This window comes from Eucalyptus grandis, chromosome 6 (assembly GCF_016545825.1).
Source record: "Eucalyptus grandis isolate ANBG69807.140 chromosome 6, ASM1654582v1, whole genome shotgun sequence".
Taxonomy (NCBI): Eukaryota; Viridiplantae; Streptophyta; class Magnoliopsida; order Myrtales; family Myrtaceae; genus Eucalyptus; species Eucalyptus grandis.
In genome coordinates, this window is record NC_052617.1 from 4,046,117 (window position 1) to 4,072,413 (window position 26,297).

At 39.9% G+C, this 26,297-nt stretch overlaps 2 protein-coding genes and 1 pseudogene across 2 annotated transcripts; all 3 read left to right on the top strand.

Annotated features, from left to right (window-relative positions):
- Positions 1-798: 798 nt before the first annotated feature.
- LOC104451226 (oligopeptide transporter 4-like) lies at positions 799-25,110 on the top strand. The gene is made up of 5 exons (XM_039315083.1): positions 799-839; positions 23,090-23,671; positions 23,825-24,077; positions 24,179-24,361; positions 24,484-25,110. Exons 1-5 carry the CDS (start codon positions 799-801, stop codon positions 25,108-25,110), a joined length of 1,686 nt encoding a protein of 561 aa, XP_039171017.1.
- On the top strand, positions 3,813-6,491 carry LOC104451227 (annotated as a pseudogene).
- Positions 16,116-18,764, top strand: LOC104448048 (pentatricopeptide repeat-containing protein At5g04780, mitochondrial). Its single transcript, XM_010061824.3, has 2 exons — positions 16,116-16,341; positions 16,508-18,764. The coding sequence occupies exons 1-2, from the start codon at positions 16,126-16,128 to the stop codon at positions 18,698-18,700; spliced, it is 2,409 nt and encodes an 802-aa protein (XP_010060126.2). The 5' UTR covers positions 16,116-16,125; the 3' UTR covers positions 18,701-18,764.
- Positions 25,111-26,297: the final 1,187 nt, after the last annotated feature.

Below are 26,297 nucleotides of genomic sequence, written 5' to 3' on the forward strand. Positions count from 1 at the left end.
TTGTTCGCTTTAAAAGTTGGGGGCGGTGGTTGGATTTCAAGATTTGAAGACTAGGAAAGGGAGAAAGAAATGGAGGGATTAGGTGAGAAAGTGGGAGTTCAATTTTTTAAGAAGAAAAAATAAATAAATACAAAAAATTATAAATTTTTACGAAACGCATTTCTATTCTTTTTCTATTCCAAGAATAGAAATTTTATATAGTCACCAAGCACCTTATTTTACTCAGAAATTATTCCTAGAGCAGACGTGAAAATCAATTATAATATACAATATAATATACATAAATACTTTTTATGATATAAAAATGTCTGTCTCGTCAAAATTTTGAAATTTAATTGTGAATCTTATTTATTGATAGTTATTGTCTTAGTAAGTTAGATATGCGATAGGTTTGTTAGATATCCAGTAGATGATTTGAAAGACTCATTTTTTTTGTCAAATTATAAATCAAGCCTATCGTGTTTATGATGACTTCTACATATTTTTTTTTTTGAATCTTTTAGCTACCACGATTTGATTTTTATGGATCTCAAAGGCCGGAAAGATTCCAAAGCATACAAACACCATAATGTATAGATCGGTTAGTAATTTTACAGAAAATGAAACATTTTCTTTTTTTTCGATTTTTCGGATGGAAGTAAAAAATAGGACAAGGTATATTCTTTGGGTTACTATAATTTTCATGCATACACAGAAATATTTACTAGACCGATGCGCTCTCTAATTTCCTATTTTGGAAGGTTTTGGGGGTACGGTTGGGCTGGACTTTTGAGGAAGTACGTGGTGGAGCCGGCATATATGTGGTGGCCCGGTACCCTCGTTCAAATCTCCCTCTTTAGGTAAAGAGCGTCAACAATGAGTGTTATATCGTATGCTTCGGAGGATTTTTATCTTTCATTCTTCTTCTTTTTTTGGGTCAGATTATCTTTTGTTCTTGCTTTATCAAAATTTGAAGGATGTTACACAAGAAGGAAACAGAGGAAGAAAGGGCACGATGCAGAGTCTCAAGGGCCAAGTTCTTTGTCATTGCAATGGTGTGAAGCTTCTTGTGGTACTTGGTTACGGGGTTCCTGTTCCAATCCCTAGCGAGCATCTCATGGGTTTGTTGGGCCTTCCCTAACTCCGTCACAGCCCAACAAATCGGGTCGGGCCATAAAAGGCTCAGTGTCAGAGCCCTCACTTTTGACTGGTCAACGACGGTTTCCTTCTTGTCCAATCCATTGATTTGCCCCTTCTTTGCCATAGTGAACATCTTTGTTGGCTTTGCATTGATCATGTATGTTGTCATACCAATCTCCTATTAGGGGCTGAACACGAACAACGCTAAGACATTCCTGATATTCTCTTCATATTTATACATTGCGCAAGGCTAAGAGCATAATATTATGCTGATCGTTTTAATGAGAAATTTGAGTTAGACAAGGCGGAGTACGCGTGGCTAGGGAAGATTCATATAAGCATGTTCTTTGCACTCACGTATGGCTTCTGATTCGCCACTATTGCTTCGACCCTCACTCATGTGGCCCTGTTCTATGGGAGGTAAAAACCCTCACGTTGTACTTAGCTTGACATAGATGTTTCCTTTGCGGTCGGTGGGTCGTGGGCGGCGATCTTGCAGCGGCGGTCGGCGGCGACGGTCGGCAATCGTGCGGCGGTCGTGCGGTAGTCGTGCGGCGGTCGTGCGGCGGTCGTGCGACGGTCGTGCGGCGGCAAGCGGCGGTCATAATCAAGGTTTGCGAGCCTATACTGACATTCAACCACGAGAGCACATTACTTTTACCTTGTTAGGAGGATAAGTAATCAAGGTTTGCAAGCCTGTACTAACCTTCAACCATGAGGGCATGTTACTTTTACCTTCTTGGGAGTATACGTAATCAAGGTTTGCGAGCCTGTACTGACCTTCAACCATGATGGCACGTTACTTTTTCCCTGTTTGGAGGATACATAATCAAGGTTTGCGAGCCTATACTGACCTTCAACCACGAGGGCACGTTACTTTTACCTTGTTGGGAGGATAATACCATCGAAGATTTAAGAAAATCCTCAAACGTAGATTGAGGGGGGGGGGCAATGCTCACTTTGCGTGCGGGTTGTGCGCACTTGCCCAAAGGGTAGGTACGTGTGGAAAGCACAAATTAGATTGCTAATTAGATTTGGTTGTCAAATCAACTGAGCTAATTCCTTTTTTGTATTGAATTATCTTCGAATGAATCTTCTGTGACACAGGTAAGATACACCCCCATGATAAAGGCCATACAAAGACTAATGGCCGTTTCCTTATTTTGCATATGTTTGTTGAAGTTTGGCTATGCATAATTAGATTTGGTTTTCAATTTGATGGATTTTTTCCTTTCTGATGGGCCTGAGTTGGCCCGTCCACCCATGTTAGGCCCCAAAGGCCTGGCCTGTGAGTCGAGGGCCCATGGAGGAAATTATTATAGATAAGGGAAAATCAGAGATGCGGTTATCGGGGTTGAAGTTACGTAATTTGAGAACGAGGGATTATGTTCTCTCTGGAAGTTACGTCTTCCCATACCGCTTTCTCCCGAAGAACATATTATCCTCTGAAGAACAGTGTGGATTCTTCCTCGTGTCGCAACACCGGTGTTCAGTCTGTGGAAACAAGGTACGTTCGATTATGTGATGTGCCTTAGGATCGGTGATTTATGATTTTCCTGGGCTTGCTTCGGCTACGTTATTTCTCTTTAGGGTTTGATTTTGTGTCGAATCACTATTTTAGGGATCTCGTTTCCCAAATTTTCCCTTCATTAGTATCAGAGCCAGGTTGATCATGTTTCCCGATTACTGTATACGTTTATAAACAAGTTTTGATTAATTTTCTCGTTAAATGTCACTGTTGATTGATTTAGAGATGGAAAAATCCCGACATCGTACTGTTCCCCCCTAGTTTTTGGTTTTTCCGTAGCTCGAAGTGCGTTTCTGATTGCGTAGGGTTGAAGTGCTCATCGATACGAGAATTTTGAGTGGTGGCTCACCATTGGATGCCGCCGGACGCGCCGCCACACGTAGCCGAAGAGTTCGGCTTTTGCATGTGCCGAGGTGGTTCCTAGGCGCCTGCGACGCATGCGCAAGCGGTGGAAACCGCAGGCACATGCAACGCACGCGCGGAGTAACCGCACGCACGTGCGGCAACTACCTGTGCGTGCAAGGCATGCACTAGCGGACGTCCTCGTGATGTTGGCTGGCGGTTGCCCACGCACGCACAGGGCACGTGCCGATCGGTTCATCCAACCGGCCCGACTAGATCGACCCATTCGACCCGGCGGACCTGTTGACTCGATCGGTCATCCGTTGACCGTTGATCGGTGTTGACCACCGTTGACTAGCGTTGACCGTTGACTTAAAAAAAAAAGGAATGTGTTTCTTTTTTTCAATTATGTCTATGTGGATTATATGTAATGGGGGTGAGCACGGTTCTCGGGTTACTCGGGAACCGGAACCGAACCGGAGGAGGGTTCGGTTCGGTTCCCGGTTCCAAGAGGACCGGTTCCGGTTCTCGGTTCCTTTTTTCGGGAACCGGAGTCCCGGTTCCAACCAAAACCGAACCGGTTTGGAACCGGAACTGGAACTAGTTTCGAATCGGTTAGGGCTCCAAAAGAAGAAGACGATCTCCATTCATATCCTTTGCAAAACCGATTCAGACCTCACACACACACGGTCATGCCGCTCAACGCCCCTTTGAGTCTCGCCGCCGGACGCCGCTCGCCTTTGAGGCCGCTGCCGCTGGTGCTTTCACCATGTCCTCGCCGTCGTGGTGTCCGATCTTGAGGTCCGTCCATGGAGGTAGAGCGATGGCAAGAGTGGTGGCTCCCAGGGCGGCCCTAATTCAGGCGAGGCCTCGGGGTCCTCCGAACGCCAGGGACGGCGGCGCCTGCGGAGGAGGAGGAGGCAGGGGCAGTGCGGTCGTGTCAGTGCTGAGCGTTGACCGAGATGAGGACATCCAAGCCGAGGCTCGAGCCATGGCTTGCGCCGCCAATGCCACCGTTTACTTTTTCGAACTCCTCTCTCGCCGATACGGCTCTTGCCCTATCAAGGTCTCTCTCTCTCTCTCTACCGATGACTAAGTTGTAATTTATGCCGGATGTTATGTCCTTATGAGCGTATTTGGTGAGCTTACGTGCGTAGATTTTGAATTTCGTTGGGGAGATTGAATCCTGGTTCATTTGGTTGATTGAGTGGAATTAAATGTCGCTAGGCGGTGGGGAGAACGCTGGAGATATTGGTCTCGCTAGGTTCTTTCGCGATTAAGCTGTTGCTGGATCAAAGCAATGGGCAGATTGATCAGAATAAGAGGAAGCGAGGTGCTGAGTTGAGAAAGATTTTTACGAGACTAGGGCCGACTTTCGTTAAAATAGGGCAGGGGCTGTCGACAAGGCCCAATCTCTGCCCTCCCAACCACTTGGAGGAGCTCTCTAGATACTCCTTCATCTCTGAACATGTGCATTCGTGCGCTCCGAGATTGCACTTAACTCTCATAGACATGTTACCATGGCACTGCTCGATTCTTCGATTCCTTATAAGAATCGATCGACCTAAATTCTAGTGCATGCATGAGTAATGCATTTATGTCAATTCAGACGTGAAGATTGCATTAGAATCGAGAGGGCATTTTTGTTTACATCGTTAGCATATTATTTTGTTGAGTTCATACATCTCAAATCATTAAATTGGGGTTTCTACATCTCGTTTGTTTGTACGATAATATTCAGGATAATAGAGGAAGACTATGGAGAGAGAGAAAGTTTTCTAATGGTTTATTGCCTTTATTTTTACCACAATAGGATGCTCTGCCCACATTCCCACATATCGAAGCATTTGTCTGCATTGAGAAAGAGTTGGGGCTGACCCTGGTTTCAATTTTCTCGTCTATATCCCCTTCTCTAATAGCTCCAATAGCTGCAGCAAGTTTAGGGCAAGTTTACAAAGTGTGGCTAAGATATTCTAATCAATTAGTTGCTGTAAAAGTGCAAGGACTAGGTATCGAAGAAGCTATAGGACTAGACTTCTACTTGATAAGAGGTCTTCGAATTCTCATCAATAAATACGTCAACATAATTACCAGTGATGTTGTTGCTCTTATTGATGAATTTGCTCGAAGAGTTTTCAGGAGCTCAACTACGTGCAGGTTAGCTTCCTTATGAACCTAGGGTATCGATAGATGCTCACACTACCGTTCAAATTTGACCTTTAACTCGAAGGTGTACTTGCTTCTTAAGATGTATGGTTAGTTCAAAAGATCTCTCTCCCCAAACTGTGCTTGCATTTTTCATTGCACACGGCTTTCCCTATGTATACATCGAAAACTCAATGTCTTCCCTAGAAAGGACTCTAAGAAAAATGGAATACTCAGTCGATCAACCCTAACTTAACTCTTACTACATAAATATTTCATAAAAAAATGAATGAATTTTTTTTGTTATCTCTTCATTATTTAGGGATAATTTACATTTCCATGATCTCATAGACAATCATTCATAATTGACTAGATCATTGATAGAAGTAATATCCAAATACCAAATCCGCCCTCTATATAACCTTCGTGAAGTAGAATAAGTTCTTGGGAAGATCAAAGAAAGAACAACTTCTTCCTCCGTAAGGAATTCTTCCAAAATTCCGAACCTAATCTTTTTAAAAAAGTACGTACAGTCTTTTTGTGTTTACGAGCCAAAGTTTTAACACAAGAAAGTCGAAGTATATATTTTACTCGATATAAACTCTTTTTTTTTTAGGATCCGTTGTGATAATGAGAAAGATTTCTGGATATACGCAAAAAACGGTCGATAATATCAGAATCTGATGAATCAGCCCGGGTTGGTTTATACGATTGTGTGATTTTGTAAGCCCTTCTATAAGATTTTGTTGGGCTTGATTGTTAATTTTGATGGGTGTCTGTAGGAGGGGCAGAATGCAAGGAGGTTTAAGAAGTTGTACGCTGACAAGACAGATGTCCTTGTCCCTGATATTTTTTGGGCTTATACAAGTGGCAAAGTGTTAACAATGGAATGGGTGGATGGAATCAAACTAAATGAGCATGAAGCAATTGAGAGACAAAGTTTAAAAGTTCTGGATTTGGTGAATGCGGGCATTCGGTGCGATCGAGACAGGCTGCTTGAGTATGGATATTTTCATGCAGATCCTCATCCTGGTAATCTTTTGGCGACACTTGATGGTAAACTTGCTTTTCTTGATTTTGGGATGACAAGTGAGACCCCGGAGGACGCGAGGCTTGCTATAATCGGTCATGTGGTTCATCTCTTAATCGAGATTACGAAGCTATGGCTTGTGACTACTATGCTCTAGATTTTCTCGCACCTGATGTGGATGTAGCGCCAAATGTGCCGGCTCTTCGGAACTTTTTTGATGATGCGCTTAATGCAACTATCAATGAATTGAACTTCAAAACCTTAGTTGATGGCTTGTGCGCTGTTTTGTATAAGTATCCTTTCAATGGTGAGTTGTGCCTCTATTGATTTTTCTGCATCTGCATTCTGCTTTTAATGGACCTTGAACTCAAGTTGTGCCTCTTTCAGCTACCTTTCATTTTTGGAAACTTTTTATTGGTTTTGATTATGTATGTCCAAATTCTTGGATATGTTTGCTAACATGTGGGAAGTTACCATAGAGTAAGCGCATACGTTATAGTTCAAATCAAATCTAAAAAAAAAAAAAAAACCTATTGGAACCTAGAACCGACCCTGGAACCTGTGACAAGGTAGGTTCCAGGTTCTTGGTTCTGACGGGTAGATTCCAGGTTCCAAAAAATGAGGAACTTGTACTCGAGAGTAGGTTCCAGGTAAGAGACGGAACCGAACCGGAACCTAGAACCGCTCACCCTAATATGTAATCCCTTTTATGTTTTGCATTTATTGAAAGAACTATGATGCGTTATGCAAGCATGCTTGCATTTTCAAAAAATGGACGAAGAAAATGCAACAATTAAAAGGCTAATGACAAAGTTAGCTAATTATATGTGGAATGATGGTGATGTAGTATCACACGTGGTCATGGTCAATCAGATGATACAAGAAATTATCTGGAGTGGTTATCTTATGCTGGATTTTGAGAAAGTGCCGGCCTTAATGAACACTCTTCCACCTAAATGGCAAGCAGTGTTAGATCGCCTATGGGAGGTCAACGTGGTCCTGGATTATAGGAGGCCTGCAATAGCTTTTGTAAAAGAATATTATAGGATCGAGTTAACCAAAATTTTAACCCTTGGATTAAGTGTCACATGGCGCAAAGTGAATGCGCCTTGGAGGTGGCATGAGAGCTCTCCAAAAGTTTTTCCTTGGTTGGCTGATGTGTCTTCAAATTTCTTAGAGAGTTTTACTGACAGATTATGGGAGAATTTCCCTACTTATTTCTTAGATGAGTTTGAGATGTTTTAGGTATAAATATCTTTTCAATGTTAATATTTTTCCTTTGAATATATTACTTAGTGTAATTGACATGATTAATTATTGAAAATTCAATGTTATTTATTGTTGTAAATTAGCATGTTAATTTACAATTTGTTGTGAGAAGTTCAAGAAAGTTTTAGTGACTTTGCTGAACTTATTTTGCATAGGAAATTATATTAATTATAATTTCAAGTTAGGATTTTTGGAGGATGATTGGAAACTCAGTGACCTTTTAATTCTGAAATCTTGCTTAAAATTATTCATTAATATGATGGGTCTGTGCAAAATTGATGCATAAATGATAGGCATTAATAATTCGTGCATATATGTCTGATATGTTCAGATCGATGGATTCAACAACTAAGAACATAATTGTTGATTTGAATAAAGAAGACAAATTGAACAGCGAGAATAGTGAAATATTGAATAAGAAGATTCAATATGTGCTTGAAAAGTAAGAAGCACTAAAAGCTCTTGATCATGTTATGGAAGATCTTGAGAATGCTGTGCACCACCTTAAGCTAGTAGAGGACCGCCTCAAGACGTTTGAGCGGGATATAGATATTTGTCGTGTTACTTTTAGCTCAGAAAGAGCTTCAAGCTCTAAGCACAAACGCATTGATTCGTTCAATATGTGGGAATGCAAGGGATCAAGTCCTTCTTGCAAGAAACCAAGAATTAGCAAACAAAAGAGAGAAAAGCTTCCTCGTGTGAAGAGAGGAAAACGTTCTCGTGTGAAGAGTATTTCAAAGGTAAAGTGTTACAACTATGACCAGAAGGGTCACTATGCTCACGATTGTCGTGAGCCAAAGAAGGTAAACACCTCTTGTACTTTTGGGAACTTTGCATATGTGTCAAGTTCTGTATTCTTAATTGAATCTAATTTTTTGTTGACTGTAGATTCGGGAACAACAAACCATGTAGCGAAGGATAGAGAATCTTTCGTAGAATTTCAACGAATTTTGATTGGAACTAAGTGGATTTATGTGGGAAATAACTCCAGACCTGAAGTTAAAGATATTGACACATGCCAATTGAACATGCGTGGTGGACGCACCTTATTCCTACATGATGTTTTATATGCTTTAGAGATTCGTCAAAATTTAGTGTCTGTTTTAGTGTTGGTTAAGCTTGATTTTAGTGTGAACTTCCATAATAGCGGTGTAGATTTGTATTTGAATACAAACTACTATGGTTGTAGTCATTTTCTAGATAGTTTTATTGTACTAAATGTTGACTATGGTGATGTCAATATTTGTTATTCCTTTTCACATTTTCTACTTCATATGATAATGATGTGAATGTGTGACATGCTAGACTTGGTCATATTGGCCAACAACGTATGAATAGACTAGCCAAAGATGGCTTGTTGGGTAACATTGAAAAAGTTGATTTGCCCATATGTGAACATTGCCTAGTAAGGAAAACAACAAGAAAACCATTTGTAAAAGGGAAAAGAGCTGAATTTTCTTTGTATTTAATCCATTATGACGTATGTGGTCCAATGAATGTGAAAAGAAGGCATGGGGCTGTTTATTTCATCACATTTATAGATGATTATACTCGATTTGGATATGTTTATTTGATTTCTCATAAATCTGAAGCATTGAGTTGTTTCAAAAAGTTTATGAACTTGGTAGAAAATCAATTAGACAAGAAAATAAAAGTATTGAGATTCGATTGAGGTCGTGAATATTTATCTAATGAGTTCAGAAAATTATGTGATGAAAAAGGAATAGAAAGACAATTGTCTATTCCTTATACTCCTTAACAAAATGGTGTTGCGGAAAGAAGAAACAGAACCCTTATGGAAATAGTTAGGTCCATGATGACGCATGCTAACTTACTTATCACTTTTTGGAGTGATGCGTTGTTAACTGTTGTCTATATACTTAACCGAGTGCCTTCCAAATCAGTTATTTCCACTCCATATGAGTTATGGACAAGTAGAAAACCGGACTTAAGTTTTCTTAAGCCATTGGGTTGTGCTACCTATACTCATGAATCCTCTCACAAGTTTGGAAAATTGGGTCCTAGAGGAAAGAAGAATATTTTCATAAGATACTCTGAACACTCAAAAGGGTATTTGTTCATAGGTATGCAGGAAAGTGGGAGTATAACTGAGTTTAAATCACGGAATGTCACATTTTTAGAGAATAATTTTCCTAAGAAGGGCGAAATAGGTGAGGACTACTCCCTATTTGAAACCTTGGATCCAGATAATGAATTTAGTGGAGTTTGTCCAAGTGGGAGTAACATGAAAAGTGATGAATTTAATTCAAATCACTCTCAATTACAACCACATGATAAGACGATATCATCATTATCTAATCCGAGTGGGAGCATAATGGGGAATGATGTGCAAAGTATACCATCTCTTGTACGGCGAACAAGTTGCAAAAGTATTCCTCGTCGACGTTTTGATATTGAAGGAGAAACTTTTATGGTTGCTCGCAAAATGAAGATGAGCCAAGGAATTTAAATGAGGCTCTAGTTGCCTTAATAAAGAAAAAATGATGCATGGAATGAAATAGGAAATGGAGTCAATGAAGTCAAACCATGTTTGGGAATTAGTTGATCTTCCAAAAGGACGCAAAGCTATTGGGAACAAATGGGTTCTCAAAATTAAGCGTAAAGCTGATGGATCGATAGAAAGGCATAAGGCTTGCCTTGTGGTGAATGGGTATAATCAATATGAATAAATTGATTATGAGGAAACATTTTCTCCTGCCGTGAGATTTACCTCGATTCGCATTATTCTAGCAATAGTGACAAGTATGGATCTTGAGTTACATCATATTGATGTAAAGACTGCTTTTCTCAATGAAGAATTAAACGAAGAAATTTATATGGAACAACCTGATAATTTTATTATGAAAAGCCAAGAACAAAAGGTATGTCAACTTTTGAGATCGATATATGGCCTTAAGCAGTCGTCGAGACAATGGAATATACGTTTTCATAATGCCATAATGGGATATGATTTTACAATGATTGATGAGGATCATTGTGTATATATCAAAAGGTCCAAAGATCATTCTGTGATCATATAATTATATGTTGATAATATACTGATTGCCGGAAGCAATAAGGAGTTTGTTAATATTGTCAAAAGTTGGCTATCTTCCAACTTTGAGATGAAAGACATGAGTGAGGCTGCATACATTTTTGGAGTTAAGATTTCAAGAAATCGTTCGAAAAGATCATTGTCTCTTTCACAAGAAACATACATAAATAGGGTTCTTGAACGATTTTGTATGCAAGATTGTAAACTCCTATTGCAAAAGGCGAAGGGTTGAGCAACAGATTGTGTCCAAGGACTCTACAAGAGAATGAACAAATGCGACATGTTCCTTATGCTAGTGCTGTTGGGAGCTTGATGTACGCTATGATGTGTACATGACCTAACATATGTTTTGCAGTTGGAATGGTAAGTAGATACCAATCCAATCCAGGTCAAGCACATTAGAAAGTCGTGGAGGGATTACTGAGGAATCTAAAGAGAACTGCTGATTATACGCTGAGTTATCAAGGAAATGATCTGCGACTCGAATGCTATTTAGATGCTGATTGGGGAGGAGATTTAGATGAAAAGAAATCTACCTCTGGGTTTGTTTTCTTACTAAATAATGGCGCCATATGCTAGAGCAGTAAGAAACAAACATGTATAGCCTTGTCCACGATGGAAGCCGAGTTCGTGACATTATTAGTAGCAATACAAGAAAGTGTTTGGTTTAAGAGATTTTTTGATCATTTAGGTGTTATTGAAAATGCTGCAGACTCATTCTTAGTTAACTGTGATAGCCAAGCAGCAATTACGTACACCAAAGATCCAAAATATCATGGCAATACCAAACATATAGATATCAAGTATAATTTTATCAAAGATATGGTTGCACGAAAAGATGTGAACTTACAGTACATGTCTACGTATAGAATGGTAGCAGATCCTATGACAAAGCCAATACCTAGAGATGTGTTTTGTGATTATGTGAAATCTCTAGGATTGCGTAGAGGCTGATATACTGAATATTGTAATTTCCCTTAAATGTTCACATTTGATGAATTTGTGTTTTCATCATTAATGCCTATGAAATTTTGTTTGACGTTTATGCATCTTAATGCTCAGTGCATTATATTAAGTTTGAAAAAGTATGTCGGACAGATAAAAGATTAGCCCACTCACACAAGTAATCGTATCTATTTACTGTGTGATAAATAGAGATACGGTTTTCAAGCTTATTATCTAGGTGATAATTGAGAGCTCAAGCTTAAAATAAACTATGTCGCCTTAACTGAGTGTTAAGATGATGACATAATATTTACTATATCCGAAAGTAAAATAACCCACATATTTTACTTTATCTGTCTATGATGCAAGATGTGAGTTCTGATGAACTCTGTGAATGAGTAGATATGTGAACTCAAGTTAGACATTAAGTATGTCTGAACTGTTATCCATACGATATTAAAGATGTAGACATACACTCCATGGGAAATGAGTTAAATACCGTAATATATATTTCATATTATGTATGCATGTGACGACCAATAAAAGTGACAAAAGTTTTGATCTCAACTTTTATGCAGTGTGAGACTCTTGAGGAAAAGAGCTCATCAATTTGGTGCCCTCACGACTCTTACTTATTCTCAATATTTTTATTCAATATTTGCTATATTAGAATGTTGCCAATGATCATGAATTAATTCGATCTAATGGGACATTTCTAGAAAAAGCAAGTTGAATTGAAATTGAGAGTTTCAAGGAAAAAGGAAGATCGAATTTGGAGAATTACATTATAGTTTTGTATTCACCCGTCGACCAATTATGATTGTTTTATGGGATAATCATAATTATGAATACAATATATCATTGTTAAAAAGAGATCAGAAGATAGATAAATGTGATCGATCGATTTAGGGTACTGCATACTAAATCTACTCAAGATGTGATGCCCATTATGAGCTGCTATATATTCTTAATAAATGTATGGTAACGAGCTCTCAAAGTATGAATGTTGTAGTGAAAAAAAGAGGATTTTGTTTGGTCCACTATGTCAAGTGGGAGTTGATGGATTTTTCTCTAAATGGGCTTAAGTAGGCTTGTTTGCTCATGTTGGTTTTGGCCCACCATGTGCGAGTGGGAAATGATGGATTTTTTCCTTTCTGATGGGCTTGTCCGCCCATGTTGGGCCCCAAAGGCCCGGCCCATGAGTTGAGGGCCCATGGAGGAAATTATTATAGATTAGGGAAAATCATAGAGGCGGTTATCGGGGTTGAAGTTACATATTTTGAGAACGAGATTACGTTCTCTCTGGAAGTTACATCTTCTCATACCACTTTCTCCTGAAGAATAGATTATCCTCTAAAGAACAGTGTGGATTCTTCGTCGTGTCGCAACACCGGTGTCTAGTCTGTGGAAATAAGGTACGTTCAATTATGTGATATGCCTTAGGATCGGTGATTCATGATTTTCCTAGGCTCGCTTCGGCTACGTTATTTCTCTTTAGGGTTCGATTCGTGTCGAATCACTGTTTTAGGGATCCCGTTTCCCGAATTTTTCCCTTCACTATTCAACCAAGACAATTCCTCTTCTATATTGAATTATCTCTAGACGAATCATTCGCGACATAAGCAAGATACATCCCCACCAATAAGGGTCTGCATGGTAATGTTTTTATTTGTCCGGATTTCTGTTATTTTGTTCCCTAGAACAAAAAAAGAACAAAAATCTATTTAGTAATGCCAAACTTATTTTTTTATTCCTCGAAATAGAAAAGTGATTAGGGAATAGATTTGGAATAGAAACAAGAAACAAAAAAAAATTCTTTTTATTTTTATTTTCTATTTTACTTTTGTTCTTCTTCCTTGTTGCGGCCATTGCCGGACGCTTGCCCACTGTTGGCCACCTCTGGCTGCTCGCAGTCACCATCAGCAGCCGACCGCCGGTGACTACCGGCGATGGTCGCCGCCACCCATAGCCCACCGGTTGTTGCCCACAGCCCATTGGCTGACAGTCGCCATCGTCCACTAGCAGCCTACCACTGCCAACAGCCACACGACAGTGGACCGTTGCCGCCGACCGCCGCCGTAAGACCACCGCCCATAGCCCACCGGCTGCCACCCCCTCTTGCGGCCGGTGGGCTATGGGCAATGATCCTACGGCGATGGTCGTCAGTCGTGCGGCGGCTGGCAGCTGCAAAAAAAGTGCTGCGTTCAGAGAAAGTTCGGATCGCTCCTTGTACAAGTGGCAAAAGACTCGGTTCTTCTTGGAGTTCTTTTTTTTTTTTTTTTTTTTGGGTACAAAAACTTCTTGAATATATTTAAATATGTCTGTTTATCATTTAAAATTCTTTTGAGGCGAAACTTATCTACTGAATATGTAGTCGATTTTTAATTTTTTGGGTGAAATTTTTTTGACAGATTTACGCACTTTCACATCAATTATGTGCTTAATCTTCTCTATAAAATTAAAGAAGTGCATATTAGTCATCAACTTTTTTGTTCCCTCATATTTACAAGGTATATTAAAATGTTCTTTCGATAGGAGGTCAGGAAGCCTTGCTTGCCTCCTTCAGTCCATGGCTCTAGTTGATTAGTTACCTCCGATAAAACGCATGCACGTTATGATTTTGAGGCCGCATGTGAAAAGAACTTTTCACATAAAAATGTGTGCCCGAAGTCCTTATTGTCAATGCCCTTTTAATCTTCAAACCCATAAAAAAATATGGAGGACGAGTGTGTAATGTGCTCGTGAATTCAAGGATGGTGAACTTTGTTTTATGATGACAGAGCATCGGTCAAAATGATTGGACATGTTTGTCCAGTGAACTTAGTTTTGTGGATCTGACCTGAAAAAGAAAAAGGAAAAAACTTACGTTTTGTGGTAATGGACAGATGAGAGTGGAAGGTCTATCAGCAAGCAAGACCTCACATTTCTCTGTTATTTTGGAGGTAAGCAAAAGGCCTCATTAGGCACTTTGTTTTCTTCATTGACAAATCTGTCAACCAATTGTTTTCGCTCTTTCCTTCGGTCTCTAGATTTTTGAGGTTGCGCCAACATACTTCATGGTTGATTTTCAGAAAGCAGCTGGAGATGCCAATGAATACCTTAAGGTAGCGTTCATCTCTGTACCATTCCTCATTCTAATCTTTTGTTCCACTGCTTGAGAAGCTTCTTCATAAATGGACCTCATCAGGGGCTTGCCCGTACCGACGTGCTGACCAATCGTATGGGCAGGCTAGACATAGAACTGTCGGTTGATTGGGGGTATGGTGAACCCATGTAGTTGTGGTGATTGCAGTTCACTGCCCCGCCGGGGGTGTGGGGTGTGTGGTCATGAGGGGACAAGAATTAAGAGTTGATATTTTATTGCGGATCTTCGGTCCATAACTTTTGTCACTTATCTGCCCTGCAGTTCTATCAGAGTTTCTGTAGCAATCTCGAAGACATCATCTGGAAGCCTCCCGGTGAATCGACCAAATCAAGGATCACAAAGAGCAAAAGCAAGAAGCGCTGATCTTACATTAGAAGGCATCCGGCGTCTCCCTGTAACAGGAGTATGTTCTCGTTTAACCCAACCTAGCTTGGGATGACCAGGCCCTCAACATTTTCGAGGATGTAGCGGCTAGTGTGATTTGAGTTGTTCCTAACTCTGCAAGAAACGAAAATCTCTCTTTTTATGTATAGTTAAATTTTTGTGGAATGTATATTTATATGGGTGTATTGACACAAGGCACGGCTCTGTTGAGGACCATCATATTATCTGGAAGTTAGTCTATTTTGGAGAAAAAGCAGCTTGGAATGAGAAATGGTTTTCCCGATCTGACAGCTTTCTTCGGCCTACTGAGCTTTCCTTCATCTCGATGTTCCCATGTCCGATTGAGCCTTCATTTCCGAACCATATCTATGCTCAAGCTCTTTCTTGCGTCCACACCCCCGTCGATCCAATCCTTCTTGGGTATTCCCCTGTACCCTCATAGATGCGTATAGAATGACAATTTGAAGGTAGAGCAGGAACAAAACATTTGTTGGAGGGGAGATTGATGACAGGCCAGTGGTTCTTGATTACATAAAAGAAAATGTTCATGAGAATGTCGAGACATCATGGACGTCGATTTCTGACAGAAATCTGCTGATGCACAATCGCGGGATTGATTGTTCAAGATGCCTCTTGTACCGAAGGTATATAGCATTCAAGATAATTATGCATAAATGAGCTGCTGTATGAATATTTTGCTCTTGTGGGAATTAATTAATTATCTAATTTTTTTTTATTGGTCCTATTTCACTCTTATTTTTACTCTCACGCTCATTTAGAGAAATTATGTAGAAATAACTTGTCTATGAATGTCTTGCTCTTGTGGAAATTAATTAATTAATCAATTCTTTTGTTACTCATACTTTACTCTTACTCTAATTCTTATATTTTAACAGGGTGTGGGAGGCGAAATCCCAATTTGAAGTTAAATTGGCCCCTTTAATTCTCTGCCCACCCCTCCTTTTTATGTTAGAAAGATGGCAACTGAGATAAATCTTAATATTTAATTATCCAGATTGAGATATGCTTATTTCACAGCGAGCTAATGTAACTTCCGTGCAGTTACTCCCAAAAAAAAATCCATCCTCTCCCTGATTTTATCCGAATAAGATGATATGAAAGCGACGACAAGCGAGAAGAACATCATCGTCAAGTCTCATCGTATGCTCGCTCCTCCTCGCCTCGTCTTTCTCCTCCAAGAATCTTTCTTTCCATGCAACAATCTTTACCAGTGCTCTTCCTCTCTCTCTCTCTCTCTCTCCACCGTCCTCCTCATGGCGTGTCTGCCCTCCCTCTCTCTCGCCGCCAGGGTCGGGCTCGACCCATCTTCGCTGCGCTCGAGAGTCTCCGGTCACGTCTCTCCTCTCGCCGTGGAGAAGGTACTCCTTTATCATCTTCCAGACACGTTTCTCGCTTCGAATTGCTTGGGTTCGTTCAATTCTTCGTCTTTTCAAAGAGAAAAGTAGGATGAACTTAGGCAAATGTTAGCCTGTTGGTGTGGTTGAGCTTCTGGGACCGATTCTAAGCTTGCGTTTGTTCACTCAGCCGCCGGGCATTTGTTGCGGAACGAATAACGCCAGCGCTAGCCCAACGGCGACTCTGGAGGTCGAGTCTTTAGACTTCAGAGAAGGGCTCTCCGTGTTGGAAGATGGGACGGGACTCGGACCCTTTGATTATGTCCCCCTTTTGCAAGAATGCATGGAGAGGCGTCTGGTTTCTGATGCTGAAGCTGTTCATGCCCACATCATTAAAACGGGAGCCTGTGAAGATTTGTATGTCATGACGTTCCTTGTGAATGTTTATGCGCAATGCGGGGCTATGATTGCTGCCCGTAAGGTTTTTGACGGTCTGCCGAGGAGAAACGTCGTTACCTGGACGACCCTGATCACGGGTTATGTCCACAACTCTGAGCCAGAGCTCGCCATCCGAGTCTACCTGGAAATGTTAGAAACAGGGTCTTATCCTACCAATTATACCTTGGGGATCGCTCTGAATGCGTGTTCCTCTTTGAGATCTCTGGAACTGGGGAAACAAATTCACGCCTACATAGTTAAGTACCGGATTGAACAGGATGCGAGCATTGGCAATGCACTTTGTAGCTTGTACTCCAAATTTGGCAACTTAGATTATGCTGTTAAAACTTTCAGAGGTATTACGGAGAAGAATGTGATTTCTTGGACTGCTATTATATCTGCTTGCAGCGAAAATGGCAAGGCTGCTTCTGGGTTGAGTTTCTTCAGTGAGATGCTTTGGGAGAATGTTGAACCCAATGAGTTCACCTTAACTTGTGTTTTAAGCCTTTGTTGTACAGTGATGTCTTTGAGTTTAGGGAAACAGGTTCACTCCTTGAGCATAAAGCGTGGTTATCAATTGAACCTACCAGTTAGGAATTCTGCGATGTATTTGTACCTCAAGTGTGGGTTGGTAGATGAGGCATACAAATTGTTCAATGAAATTGAATCCTCCAGCTTGGTCACGTGGAACGCCATCATTGCAGGGCACGTGCAAATTATGGATTTTGCATCTGACAATCTTTCTGCATACCAAGGTGGGACAAGAGCTCTGGAGATCTTTTTGAGAATGATCCACTCTGGCCTGAAGCCTGATCTTTTCACGTTTTCAAGTGTCTTGACTTTATGCAGTAAATTGGTAGCACAAGAGCAAGGGGAGCAGATTCATGCGCAGACTATCAAAACCGGGTGTTTGTCGGATGTTGTGGTGGGGAGTGCACTGGTTAACATGTACAGTAAATGTGGGAGCATTAGAAGAGCGAGTAAAGCTTTTGTGGAGATGTCCACCAGAACTTTGATATCATGGACTACCATGATCACGAATTTTGCCATTCATGGTAAAACTCAGCAAGCCCTGCAACTCTTTGAGGACATGAGACTTGTGGGTGTCAAACCCAATCAAATTACTTTCGTTGGCGTCTTGGCGGCTTGTGGTCATTCTCTAATGGTAGATGAGGCCCTGAACTACTTTGAGATGATGCAGAAGGAATATAGAATTAAGCCTGTCATGGACCACTTCGAGTTGCTGGTTGACATGTTTGTGATGTCGGGTAGGATAGACGAAGCCTTTGATTTAATCAAGAAAATGCATTATGAGCCGAATGAGTTTATCTGGTCGGCTTTAATTACTGGAGCTAGACTTCATAGAAATCCGGAATTAGGGCTTTATGCAGCTGAGCGGTTGATCAAGTTAGAGCCAAGAGATAGTGAAACTTGCATACCATTGTTGAAGATGTACAGAGCAGTAGAGAGGTGGATAGACATGTCGAATGTGGAAAAATTGATGAGAGAATTGCAACCCGTAAAACTAAGAGACTGGAGCTGGATTTGCATCAAAGGCAAGGTCTACTCGTTCGAGCCAAATGAGCAGTTTTGTCCTGGTAATAATATGGAGATGCACATGCTGTTGGAAGACTTGCTTGGTCGAGCAAAGACACTTGGATATGAATTTTCGGGGAGTTCAGAGCTAAAGGATAATGAGGACGCAAATATATCCTCTAGGATTCACCAGAGTGAAGAATTCGCTATTGCTTTTGGATTATTGAACACACCAAAAGCGGCACCAATACAGATAATCAAGAATACTAGTATGTGCCAAAACTGCCATGATTTTATCAAATGCCTATCGATTCTAACTGCTAGGAAAATTGTCATCCAAGATCGGAAGAGGCTCCATAAATTTGTTGATGGAAAGTGCTCGTGTGGAGATTTCTGGGGCCTTCTTTAAATTTTTCTCTTTCCTCACGATCTGGATGGCCTGCTATAATAGAAAAGCTACCTGGTTGCTAACAGGAATAATCTGTCGCTCAGCAAATATGGAATGAAGATAGACATATTCTTCTCAATTCTTTCACACAACAACAGAGAACAATGCAGAACAAAAATGTTGTGCATGAAATTCGATACTTCAACAAGAGTACAGATAAATTCTCAACGGATCAACTAATTTATATACGATTTTGCATTGGGTCCTCTTTATTTCTGGCCTTCTTGGATGTAAACCGAAATATATATGCTTTCTGCCGACTTCATGAATATAAAGCAGGAAGTGCAGGCAAGCGACCAAATGACTGTAGTCAGTCTTGTCCTTTATATCATTTAAGTAAGACAATGCCGTACGAAACATGAGTTTTGGTCCATTAGATAAACATGTTTAAGGAATAGCTTTTTGTATGTAGATATTTAAAGTCTTGTACAACAATTTATGAGAAGTACAAGGATGCTGGCTTTAGAAAAACTCAGAAATGGCCATATGCTCCGACACACGGTTTTGGATAGAGTGACTGAATGAGAAGTTGACCTACACAAATGGTAATTAAATCTTTTTGTTCCACTTATTGAACATGAGTCGGTCGGTCCATAAATATTAGATCTATTTTAATATGAAAAAGCAACCTACATATTTGATGGAGATATGCAGTGGCAAGGTTCTATTATAGAACCTATTCAATTAGTAATTGAACCATATTTCTTTTGGTAAATATATTAGATTAATTTTTTATGATGTGTAAATAACCCATCAATGAGGGTAATTAGTGGCATAAGCCCACTCTGCCACTATCTTAGCCCATATGGCTTGGGATAGAGTTGATGAATGAGAACCTATGAGATTAGTAATCAGACCTTCTTTTGGTGGATATTAGATCTATTTTTATGTGTGAAAATACATTGGAATGGAGGTTTTCAGTGGCAAAGTTGAGAATAATACTATACAAAAGATTGAATTGGAAAGTTTGTGTATAATTCGATGTGTATATTTATATATTGAGAATACATCAACCTATTTATAGGCTTTATTAATAACTATTCTTTTATAGGCTTTATTAATAACTATTCTGAGATAATATCTTAATCAGGATATCCACAATCAAAAGAAGATGTACGTGTAATATACGTGTAATTTTGAGAAATATGAATAATCAATGGAATAATTAAAATATCTAACAAAAGAAATTATCCTAGATAAATTTTTAATTATCTTTAACAAGAGAAGCTACTCTTTTTTGTTTTTTTTTTTACACTTATATTGCATGTATATCTCCCTTTGGACATAACTCGATTAATATATTATCTTAGAATCTTGAGCTAACTCTAGATAAATCCATCCTAGTCACTCAACATTATTCACTTTGTGCGCACAAGTTTCATCCGAGTAAGCACTTAATTGATTCCATTTCATGATGGTCATATTTTGACATCAACCTTTTTGACCGTGTCACATAGAAAATTCTCTAATTCTAATTTATGTTTTATTCCTCTTGTAATTGGCTAAAACCATTTTCATATCAAATTTATACAACTAGAACTAAGACATTTTTCTTTTGGTAAATGTTCGATCTACTTTTCTACATAAAAAGAAACCTGTGCATAAAAGTACAATCTAACAGAAAAATCAAATTTCTTCAAATAAAATGCTTTTTTATATTAAAAAATGAGAAGTTCTCAACAATAATTTAGTCGATATCTGGGCCTTCTATGGTCCAATTGGGGATTAATCCCTTGATCGTAATGGCTTGTAGTTTCATCATAACCCTTTTTAAATAGTGTTCTCACATGCCAACAAAAAGAAAAGATAGTAATAAGGATTGTAATTGTCTCTTGTTTGACTCTGTCATCCATCAGATTCTACCATTGGGATTCTCTTATAGGAATTGGCGATTCTCTTTCGCCTTTTGTGGGATGTTCCTTTCAAAGGAAGTGGGCATAGTTACCTAATAATGAAATAGTATAGAATTAAAGATGAGCTGGCCGAGGGTAAGATAAGCTATCCGGCTGAGGGTAAGATAAGCTATCTCCATTAAGAAAATGACCAAAATCAACATTTGACAGCTTTACCGCCAATCTTTTGAAGTAAGATCAAATCAAATTCAAATGTGAATTGAAATTTTCAAATTTCTTATACCGCCCATCATTAAATTTGTATGAGAAGTCGTGGAGATAAATTGAATTGATTGATTAAAATTTTCAAATTCCCTGTAATGCGTATGGCTAGGTTTGGAGGAGACGTCGTGGAGACGCGGTACCCCCAATGAAAAGCTTGAAGATGCATAAATCCATCTAGTCCCATCCTCCTTTCTTTCATAGGTACAAATTAGATTGCACCATGCATCGAAGTTTTAATCAGATTCCGTTGTCAAATCATCTCAGAAGATTCCTCATTTGTATTGAATGGATCTCCAGACTAATCCTCTGCGACACACAGCACGATGCACCCACATCAATAAAAAGCCGAGATAAGGACCAATCGTTGTTTCTTTATTTTGCATTATTTTTGTCGAAGTTCGGCTAAAGGAATGAAGCGCATAGTATTCATCCAGGCGACTCTGCTCCCAAACGAGAAATTCTCCGCCAACACCCAATATTGTCGCTATCGTGCCTAGAACGAAAGATAAATCGGTCGCTTTGATAGTAGCGGCTAGCCTGGAACGACTTGTTTGTTTGCTAAGAATGCGGTTATAATCATTATGAAAAAATAATTAAAAAATTAAAAAATTTATTACATTTATATTAAATCATTGTACTTGTATTAACTCAATCATAAACCTTTCAATTGTATAAATTGAGTATTAAATTTTTTTATGACTCGTCCGATTAATTTTAATAAAAAATCGTCGACGTTAATATGGATTTTATATATATTCTTCATTTCAATTCCATTCAAAATATATTTGTCACGCCGATATATATATATTTGGGGTTTTTTATGACACAAAAGTAAGTTTGCAGTATTTATGTTATAACAGACATAGTTTAGGATTTTCTCTTTTGTTTACCTTAAAAAAATGGTTTTAAGAGAATTTTTTTCTTTTATTTTCTTTGCTAACAAGGCTTTATAAAGCCGGTTCAGTTGCTCTACTTTCTCACTACTCCACCGACGACCCTCTGTTGAACAGTGCACCAAAACATGGCCACTGCTATGGATGTCCAAGGACAGCCCAATCTGCCACCGGAGGATCCACCCGTCGATGAGTCAGAGCTCTCTCCGGTGGAGCAGGTCCAGCTGACAGTGCCCAACACCGATGACCCGAACCTGCCTGTATGGACATTTCGGATGTGGACGCTCGGCCTCCTCTCCTGCGCCCTCCTCTCCTTCGCCAACCAGTTTTTCTCCTACCGGAAGGAGCCCCTCGTCATAACCCAGATCACCGTCCAGGTGGCAACCCTCCCGCTTGGGCGGCTCATGGCCTCCATCCTCCCAACCGCCAAGTTCCACCTCCCGGGGCTCGGCGGCAGGGAGTTCTCGCTCAACCCAGGGCCATTCAACGTGAAGGAACACGTGCTAATCTCGATCTTTGCGAATGCCGGCAGTGCCTTCGGCAATGGCCCGGCCTACGCAGTCGGGATCGTCAACATCATCAAGGCGTTCTACGGGCGGGACATCTCCTTCGGCGCCTCCTGGATTCTCATCATAACTACTCAGGTTCTGATTCCTTAATTCCCTCTTCGTTATTAATAACGTGAAAATCAATTATAATATATATAAATACTTTTTATGATATAAAATTGTCCGTCTCTTCAAAATTTTGAAATTTAATTGTGAATCTCAGTTATTGGTAGTTATTATCTAAGTAAGTTAGATATACAATAGGTTTGTGAGATATCTAGTAGATGATCTGAAAGACTCATTATTTTTGTCAAATTATAAATCAAGCCTCAAGTTTTTATAATGAATTTTACATTTTTTTGAATCCTTCGGCTACCACAATTTGATTTTTATGGATGTCAAAGGCCAGAAAGATTCCAAAGTATACAAACACCATAACGTATAGATCCGTAAATAATTTTACAGAAAATGAAACATTTATTTTTTTTAATTTTCAATTATTCGAATGGAAGTAAAAAGTAGGACAAGGTATTTTCTTTGTGTTACTATGATTTTCACATGTACGTAAACATATTTACTAAATTGACACGTTATCCAATTTCCTATTTTGGAAGGTTTTGGGGTATGGTTGGGCTGGACTTTTGAGGAAGTACGTGGTGGAGCCAGCACATATGTGGTGGCCCAGTACCCTTGTTCAAATCTCCTTTTTAGGTAAAGAGCATCAACAATGAGTGTTACATCGTATGCTTCGGAGGAATTTATCTTTCATTATTGCTTTATCAAAATTTGCAGGACGTTACATGAGAATGAAACAAAGGAAGATAGGGCACAATACAGAGTCTCAAGGGCCGAGTTCTTTGTCATCGCAATGGTGTGTAGCTTCTTGTGGTACTTGGTTCCAGGGTTCCTATTCCAATCCCTGGCGAGCATCTCATGGGTTTGCTGGGCCTTCCCTAACTCCATCACGGCCCAACAGATCGGATCAGGCCTTAATGGGCTCGGTGTTGGAGCCCTCACTTTGGACTGGTCAACGGTGGTTTCCTTCTTATTCAGTCCATTGATATACCCCTTCTTTGCCATAGTGAACATCTTTGTTGGCTTTGCATTGATCATGTATGTTGTCGTACCGATCTCCTATTGGGGGCTAAACATGTACAACGCTAAGACATTCCCAATATTTTCGTCAGATTTGTTCACCGCGCAAGGCCAAGAGTATAACACCACGCTGATCGTTAGTAAGAATTTTGAGTTAAACACAACGGAGTATGCGCAGTTAGGGAGGATTCATATGAGTATGTTCTTTGCACTCTCGTATGGCTTTGGATTCGCAACTATTGCTTCGACCCTCAGTCACGTGGCCTTGTTCTACGGAAGGTAAAAATCATCTTCCTCTTTCATAGACAATGTGTGTTGTACTTGCCTTGGCTTTTGTAGATGTTCTTTCTTATCATGTGTAATATGAATTGCTTGTATCGCAAATCTTTTTTATAACGTGATATAATGACTTACAAGATTTTTTTTGTTTAGAGAGATATATGATCGTTATCGAGCATCTTCGAAAGGAAAAGACGATATTCATACAAAACTAATGAGGAACTACAAAGACATTCCGCAATGGTGGTTTTATGTATTACTCGCAGTGACAATCATTATCTCTTTGATACTCTGTACCGTCCTTAAAAAGGATGTCCAATTGCCATGGTGGGGTGTGCTCTTTGCGGCAGCTCTTGCCTTCATTTTCACCCTTCCAATCAGCATTATAACGGCCACCACAAATCAGGTGAATAACCTTATTCTAGTTTTTCATGATTTAATCGATTTAGCAGACTGGGTTTCTCTATGCTCAAAGAGTCCCTAATCTGATTCTTATTGTTTTTGCAGACTCCGGGCCTCAATATCATCACGGAGTACTTGATGGGAGTGATATATCCCGGACATCCGATTGCTAATGTCTGCTTCAAGACCTATGGTTACATGAGCATGGCTCAGGCAATATCCTTCCTTAGTGACTTCAAGTTGGGCCACTACATGAAAATCCCTCCAAGGTCAATGTTTTTGGTTCAGGTATGTCGTCCATCCCTCGTAACAACTGAGCATGAGAAGTCAGCTTCCATGGAGACAACCTTTCCTGTAAATTAGTACAGCAATTCAAATAATCGCGTATATTTCTTTCTTGAGTGTTTTAGTTCATCGGAACAATTATTGCTGGTTCGATTAACCTTGGCGTGGCGTGGTGGCTCTTGGACTCCATCCCCAACATTTGCCACAAGAATGTCCTCCCGCTTAACAGCCCTTGGACATGCCCCACCGACCGTGTCTTCTTCGACGCATCTGTGATCTGGGGATTAGTTGGCCCGAGGAGGATCTTTGGCTCCGAAGGAGTCTATGGAGCCCTTAATTGGTTCTTCCTTGGTGGCCTGCTGGGTCCGGTTGTGGTGTGGTTACTGCACAAGTCGTACCCCAAGCAGTCATGGATTCCCCTCATCAACCTCCCTGTCCTTCTCGGCGCCACCGCTGCAATGCCTCCTGCAACGGCTCTGAACTACAGCTCATGGATCGTCGTGGGGACAATCTTCAACTTCTTCGTTTTCAGGTACCGAAAGAGGTGGTGGCAGAGGTACAATTACATCCTCTCGGCTGCCCTAGATGCTGGTGTTGCGTTCATGGCTGTTGTCATTTACTTTGCCTTTGAAATAGAGGATCGGAACCTGCACTGGTGGGGCTCCAACCCGAATGTCGATCCTGAGCACTGCAGGCTGGCGACCTGCCCGACAGCAAAGGGTATTTCTGTAGATGGTTGCTTGGTCTTTTGACGGCTTATTATCTCAAATAAAACCATGAATGTTCTTACAAACAGCTGCTGTAGCATCCATCTCAATGCACAAATTCCTCTGCTGTTCCTCCCTTGCTAGCTGAAGAGAACTTCAACCTGCAAGAACCATCACAGTTCGTCCTAATGTTGTTGAAAGGCTTTAGGGCTTCCCAATCCACCTTATTTTTGTCCTTTCCTAGACAGACTACCCTCCGTTTTGCCCAACACGATCTCCTTTCACAATTTTCTGCACTTACCCTTATCACTAATACAGGACTAGGGGCTTTTCCTTGAAATATGGCTGCATTTCTAGCTTTCCATGTGAACCAGGCAATGTAAGTACTCGTTCATTTTCAACAGAGCTTGTTTTTCTGATTTGGACGATATCATATATAATAGGCTTGAAGCCTGGCAATGTAAATTTTCGCTTTAACGTCCTTCAATTTTCCTTGTTAGCCATAAGAGAAATCGAGGAATCATCAGCAAAGAATAAATGCAAAAGCACATGATAATCTCTGTTGAGTTTAATGCCTCTATGGTCCCTGATCCTACCGCGTCACCCAACATACGAGACAAACCATCAGCCACGGTCGGCGTGGTCAGCCAACTACCTCGTTGGCTAGAGTTGGAAAAAAGGAACAAAGAAAAGAAAATAAATAAACAAAGGAAAAATAAAAAAAGGAACAAAGAAAAGAAAATAAATAAACAAAGGAAAAATAAAATAAATAAAATATTAATAAAATATTAAATTATTATTAAAAATTATTCACGTTAGTACCGATTATATCACGTAAGATGATCGGTATCCATATCAATGATTTTCGGTTAAAATTGGCCGGATAGACTTGATTGAATAAACGTAAAAAGATTTTGAGTTTAATTGATACAATTAAAAGATTTAGAATTAAATTGATAAACGTGTAATAAATTAAAAACATTTTGAATAAATTTCTCTCAAAATTTGTCGTTTTGAACCCAAATCGCTGCTAACCTAACTTATTCGGAAAAAAATAAGTACATATATTTGTGGACTCCACATGGAATTTAGTATTAGGTTTTTTAACTATGAAAAAAAATGGTTTTAAGGGAATCTTTTTCTTCTATTTTCGTTTCAAGACTTTATAAAGCCGATTCAATCGCCCTACTTTCTCACCACTCCACCAACGACCCTCCCTTCAACACCCTGCA